Raw genomic sequence first — 6,101 nt, forward strand, 5'->3', positions numbered from 1 at the left:
TTAATAGGATGGTCTGATAAGCACTAACCTCTGCAATAGTACACTTGGCAGGGATGACAATGTCGTGGTCAGACTCGTTGCTTATAACAACTGGCAACTTGTGGGGCCGCCGCTGGGGAAAGTCCACCAGACCGGCTTTAAGTAGCAGGCCACCGGGCAAGGGGGACGATGATGGGTACTCAATTACAACTGATTTTTCATCCTGAAGGCCCTCGCCAAGGGCGGCTCCCTCCACCACTACAGTTGAACCAGCTGGAATGACTTGAGGCATCTTGCCAAGTAGCTTCACTACCCCCTGATGGGTGTCACTTGTCTGCTTCCGTCTCAACTCAATGATTTTGAAGACTACTTTGTAGCCATGTGGGAGGGGTTGACGATTGGCTAAGTCAGTCTCTGAGTAGATGTCGAACAGTACATCTAGGGTGTTTGTGCCTATGAGCATGAGGGATTGTGAAGTGTCAGGGACGATTAAAGCAAGTGTGTTTACATCTACTGGAACACCTATAAAGTCCTTTGGAAAAGTTATGGTCATTTCTATATAGCCAAAGTAAGGCACTAGCTGGCCATTAGCACCTTCCACTTCTAAGAGGTCATGTAGTGGCTTGATCTTTTGCTCTGAAAGGTGCTGCTGGTAAAATGACTCAGGAACAGTGGTAACTTGGGAGCCTGAGTCAAGAAGACAGTTGACTTCTTCACCTCTCACAGTCACTTGAGCTGTACTTCTGGTACCAATCAACTGTTTAGGGAGTTGGAAAGATTGGTTCTGCTCTGAATGGTTTAAGCCAGAACATGTTTGTGCTTTGACAGTCTTTGCTGGGGTACTTACTTTGTTAACCTCAGCTGTGATTTTGTCACCATTGTTTACGTCTGAGGGACGTTGTTGACTCTCCTCAGCTCCTGTTTGTCCCACAACAGGAACTGTTAGATGTTTAAAGGTGAATCTGTACAATCTCGCGCTTCCCACTGGCGTTGTTTCTCCTCCAACTGCTTCTTTTTTTCTGCTACTAGGTTGGGGTTAGCGGGGTCAACACAGCATGGAGCGATATGTCCATCTTCACCGCAGTTGAAACAATACCAGGGCTTGGGTCTGCCCCTTTGCCTCTTTGAAGTCTGTCTTTGCATACGTCCATCTACACCATGTGGCTTTGACATCTTACTCTGCGGCTTCCCTGCAGGGTCCTTGCTGTTTGCAAACTTTGTTTTTTTCTGTGACATGAATGTAGTTAGTTGACTTTGCAGACTCGCCACCTGCTTTCGCAGATCCTCAATAGCAGCAATGCTACTCCCATGTTTCTCCTCTGGTTCACAAACATGTGCACCCTGGAACTGTAACTGAGTTCTCTGCTTTGTGGTGCCAATGTGTTTTCTCATACGGTTAGTTTTTGCTTGCTGTCGATCTTCCTCAGAGCGAATCATTAACAACAGGTCTGAGAATTGGGGTGGGCTGCTCTTCTTTTGCTCAAGTTGCAGGGCGCTGAGTAGGTCGTTGTCCCAACATCCCCTGCAGAACTGTTTAAGTAGATGTTTGTCCACTTCTTCACATGCGACTCCCCCCCTCTTCGTGGCTCTGTTTAATGCTAGCTGTAGCCGGTGAAGGTAAGTGGATGACTTCTCACCTGGATCTTGAAGGGCGTTCAGGAATTGAGCGAAAAGTTCCTCACCATCTTCCACAGTGCCAAAGGCTGAATCTAGAAGCTGCAAATAAGTCACAGGTGGTGACTCAGGCCGCAAACTCTTAACTATATCAGCTGCTGGTGGGAGCAGGCTCTCATGGATCTTTCTGGATATTTGCAGGGGGGACATGCTGGGATCATTTTGGAGCAGTTCAATTTGTGTGCGCCATGTGTCATAATCAGTTTCATTGTTAGGTCTGGGAACCTTACCGGAGAAGGAACGGAGTCTCACCTGGGACTGGATGTGTGGGACAAGATCTTGCCTTCGTACGATATGCTCTACCACAACCTTCTGAATGTCAGGTGGGTTCAAGTCACTTACTGAGAGGGACGCTGCTCTCCTTCCATTAGTGAGGGGAACATCATCAGTGCCACCAGTATCACTTGGTGTAACATCTGAATGTGAGGTGTGACACTGTCGCTCTTTAGAAGCGGGCGGAGATACAACAGTGGTCTCGACATACATGGGAGAAGGTTCTTCAGTGGTAGGTCGCATGGCTTCAACATCCTCCCCAATCTGACACATCATCTCCTTCAGCACCTCACCGTAGTCTTTGCCACTCAGCTTGGCTAGTTCCTTGAGTTCCGCCAAGTAGGTTTTTGTAACATTACTCCCAACCGTGGTAGTGTACATGCTACTGAGTGTTTTAATTTCATAGACAACGCTGGGATCAGCTTGTGCTGTGTATGTGTATGGTAAACGAGGTTCTAAACCTTCTAAGGCTGAACTGCTAGAGTATTCTACGATCAGGTTTTGGTAGAAGTTGGACAGTGAATCATCAACAAAAAGGACTCTTGTGATTTTACCATACTGTTTCAGAAAGTCAATGACCTGTTCATCTTTCTCAGATACCTGTGTTATCCCAGCGACAACAACCGCATTAGGTATTTTGACACCAGACTTTTGTATGAAATCCATGCTGGTCATTGCCTCAATATTGATGCTCAAATCAATTGGCTCCTGGCTGGCTCGCCACTTCTGTAACCAACTTTAAGGTATAAAGGTGAATTACAGCGCAATAATTACTTGGGCTCGTAATAAGACCCTGGCCAGAATCAGAAGACACCAAATTCGTATGGAGCCAAAGTATTGAGCAGCAATAATGACCTGGACACAATGTTAACTTTTGAGTAGCCACTCTTGTATTGTTACAAAGTATAACAGGTATTTGTCCAATTTGTACAGATAAAGTATAAAATAAAATAAATAGTGTGCACACTCAACAAAATAAAAGTACTCGTTGGGGCCCTTTAAGAATTTAGAGTTAAGCTGGCGATAGCCAACTTCAAAGGTCCTTGTGAATGTAACTGGAATGTATGAGTGTGTGGTGTGTATCTTCTTTGGGGTAGATCGTCCTCAAAGTGGTTGGCTCGCCATCTATCACAACCAGAATATCGTCCTGGTCCTTGGACTTTTCCGTCCTCTCCAAAAAAACCTGACCTATAATCCAGGTCATAAAATGTACATTCTAATCAGTCTGTTTCAGATGCATTGTTTAAGGTTAAAATACAAAATCAAAATATTGCATCACCTCATATTCGTTGCATCAACATCTTAAATCTTATCAAATCTCACAGTTCTGTTGTACAACATTCAATTTTCAAGCATATCAATTATGAGAACTAAACATCTAAGTTGCTCAAATATTTCTCTATTCATGTAAACATTAATTAAACAATACTTATGGTAAGTAACCATTGACACTCAAAATACAATACACCATAACAAATTCAGAACTATGTGCAAATAAGCAACAAAATATACACATGAGTTCAGTTCAGAGGCATTAAAGCAGTGTGCTTAATTTCTCCACGCTATAGGCCTATTCGTGAGAGAGAAATGCACTAAAAATTACCCTCTAGATTACTTTAAACTCACAGTGAACTGACAAAATTTAGCTTTAGAGCAGCTAAGAACATGTTGCTCACCGTTGCTCTGTTTCACAAAAGCCCAACACACACTGGCGTTGGAATTGCAGCAGCTCTCCGGATGAAAGGTGAGTGGTTAGCCTGTGAGACACCGAGCTAGCATTAGCATGATCGCGACGGTAAGTCTCTACAAGTTTTTTCCATCAGAATAACACTCGTCTTACCGACGTTGCCTCTCTCCTTTATCCAGCCACTCGACTCCGGACTTCCAGCAGGTAAGTACGCTGGCTTTCCTTCCTCTCAATCCTGAGTTTTCCTCTCTTTTGTCCGTGGATTTCTCAGTTTGAGTAGTAGATGCCTCCACTCCTCTTGCTGAGATGAGAAAAACCCGGGAGCATCATGCACCTTCACCTCACTTCCTGGCTGACAGGGTCAATGCGGCCTGGGTAGGCTCTGATTGGTTGCTGAGCTAGGTGCCCTCACGTGGGGTGAACTGAGAGGTGCATTCAATGGTCATAGGAAATACGACGCTTGTTGATGTGGACAGTTAATATAAAGAGAATAAGTATGATATTTTTCATCTGGGCTACATTCAGGTTTTAGGCCCCTCTTCTGTGAAACCAGCTTCCAGTTTAAATTCAGGACAGACAGCCTCACTACTCCTCAGATTAGACTTAAACCTTTCCTTTAATAAAGCATACAGTTAGGGCTGGACCAGGTGACACTGAATCCTCCCTTAGTTACTCTGCAACAAGTCTAAGCTGGTGGGAACTTCCCATGATGCACTGTTTCACTCACTCACCTCTTATCACTCATTATTTCTCTATACACCTCTCTGCATTTAATTATTAGTTATTATTCATCCCGGGCTCTCTTCTACAGTGTGTCTTTGTCCTGTCTTCCTCCCCTCACCCCCAACCAACCACAGCAGGTGGCCGCCCCTCCCTGAGCCTGTTTTGCTGGAGGTTTCTTCCTGTTAAAAGGGAGTTTTTCCTTCCTATTGTCGCCAAGTTTTGGATTTTCTCTATCACTGTGGGGTCTTTGCCTTAGAATAAGAAACGTGGTGACAGTTGTTGTGATTTAGCACCATATAAATAACATTTAATTGAATCAAATCACTAAATTACTAAAAGATTCCTATTTAAGATTGTTGGAAGATACATTTCTAACTTTTGTTAGCTAGTTTTTGGTAATCTTGACTATGATGGCTAGCTATTTTTCAACATCAGCATTCGAGCTATGTGAAATGAACACTATGTGGAAACCCTAAATTGTAGATTACTGGCTAGTGTGATAATATAGGTCCAGGTTGTCTAAATTTAAGGAATTAGAATGTGTAATTTTTCATTTTATGAATTCTTCTCCCAAGTCCTGGTAATAAGGAAAACAATAATCAAATCTTTCAATCTCACACACATCAAAAAGTATATGCATTTTTTTTCTTTTTAAAAAATGTATTAATTGATTTAAAAAATATATATATACGAGCAGGGTTAGCATCTTTGATGACTTGGACCTTGGAGGGTTAATTAGCTGTGCAGGTATAATCTCTCCATACAGTTGGGCAGCTGCACTCACCTTTCTGTGAAAGCCTGCATGTCCTCAACAGTGAATGGACACACAGCATCAGGTGCACCCATATAAAAGGCACTTAGTAAAGCCACTCTAACAGTTCTAAGAGGGCCTGCTGTATCTTTCAATAGGAAGAGCTTTGTCAGGGATGTTTATTCACCACATACTTTGGTTCAAAAGCCTCATTCATCTAAAAGAAGCTTGTGCTCATGGTAGCAGATGGGCTCGGAAGGAAGAAACACCTCTATCAAAAACAGCCGAGAAATAGCCTAATTGCTTCGTACTCTTGTCGCTCTGAGGTTTTTACACTCAGAAACATGGAGGAAGAGGTTTTCAACGTGGTGAAACCAAACTTCATTTGAGGGGAATAGAAAGATCCCAAATACAGCCATTTTGCTGATACACACTTGGCTCACAGGTGCAGGCGCTGCACACTATGCAACATCCTCAGCCTTCATGTGTTGATCAGCTCGGTCCGCCTTTTGTCGGTTATTTTCTTTATTCCCCACATCCTTCCCACCACAAAGGTCCCCTGCAGGTCGCATTATCCCTTTGCGAATCCTATCAGTTGCAAACCGCAAATGGGGTACTGCAGTGTTGGTAAGTGGTTGATTCAATTTGTTTGGTTCCATTTTTGAAATTTTTTTTTTTGGTGTCAAAAAAGCCGGGCGAGCCGCATCACCATTCAGACACCATGTGGATTCACAAACATCTGCTGCTGATAGGGAACATACCCAAAACTTTGAGAGAATATGAAGCAAGAAGTTGCATGTTGTGAGCAATCTACTGCTGTCGGTTACAACATTGACTCCCAGGAAAATGGCTTCATTCTCAGAAATGAAGACTTTCCTTTAAAGTACACAGGTTTTTATGAGGCGCTTTCACAGTAAAATGCTACCGTTGCTTCCCCAAGGACGCTCTGCGCCAGAGAAAACAAAATCAAGAGTTACAAGGCTCCCGTCTGCAAACGGTGAATTCCTGGAAACA

The 6,101-nt window shown here is 43.5% G+C and overlaps 1 protein-coding gene across 1 annotated transcript; it reads right to left on the reverse strand.

The window, feature by feature from the left end:
- Window positions 1-921: 921 nt before the first annotated feature.
- Window positions 922-4,123, reverse strand: LOC146714843 (zinc finger CCHC domain-containing protein 18-like). Its single transcript, XM_085440526.1, has 2 exons — window positions 3,603-4,123; window positions 922-3,114 (listed from the first exon to the last, which is right to left on the reverse strand). The coding sequence occupies exon 2, from the start codon at window positions 2,599-2,601 to the stop codon at window positions 922-924; it is 1,680 nt and encodes a 559-aa protein (XP_085296652.1). The 5' UTR covers window positions 2,602-3,114; window positions 3,603-4,123.
- Between the last annotated feature and the right edge of the window lie 1,978 nt (window positions 4,124-6,101).

Source organism: Copadichromis virginalis, linkage group LG3, assembly GCF_057382275.1.
Source record: "Copadichromis virginalis isolate Kocher_CV1m ecotype Utaka linkage group LG3, C_Virginalis_male_GT1.1, whole genome shotgun sequence".
NCBI lineage: Eukaryota > Metazoa > Chordata > Actinopteri > Cichliformes > Cichlidae > Copadichromis > Copadichromis virginalis.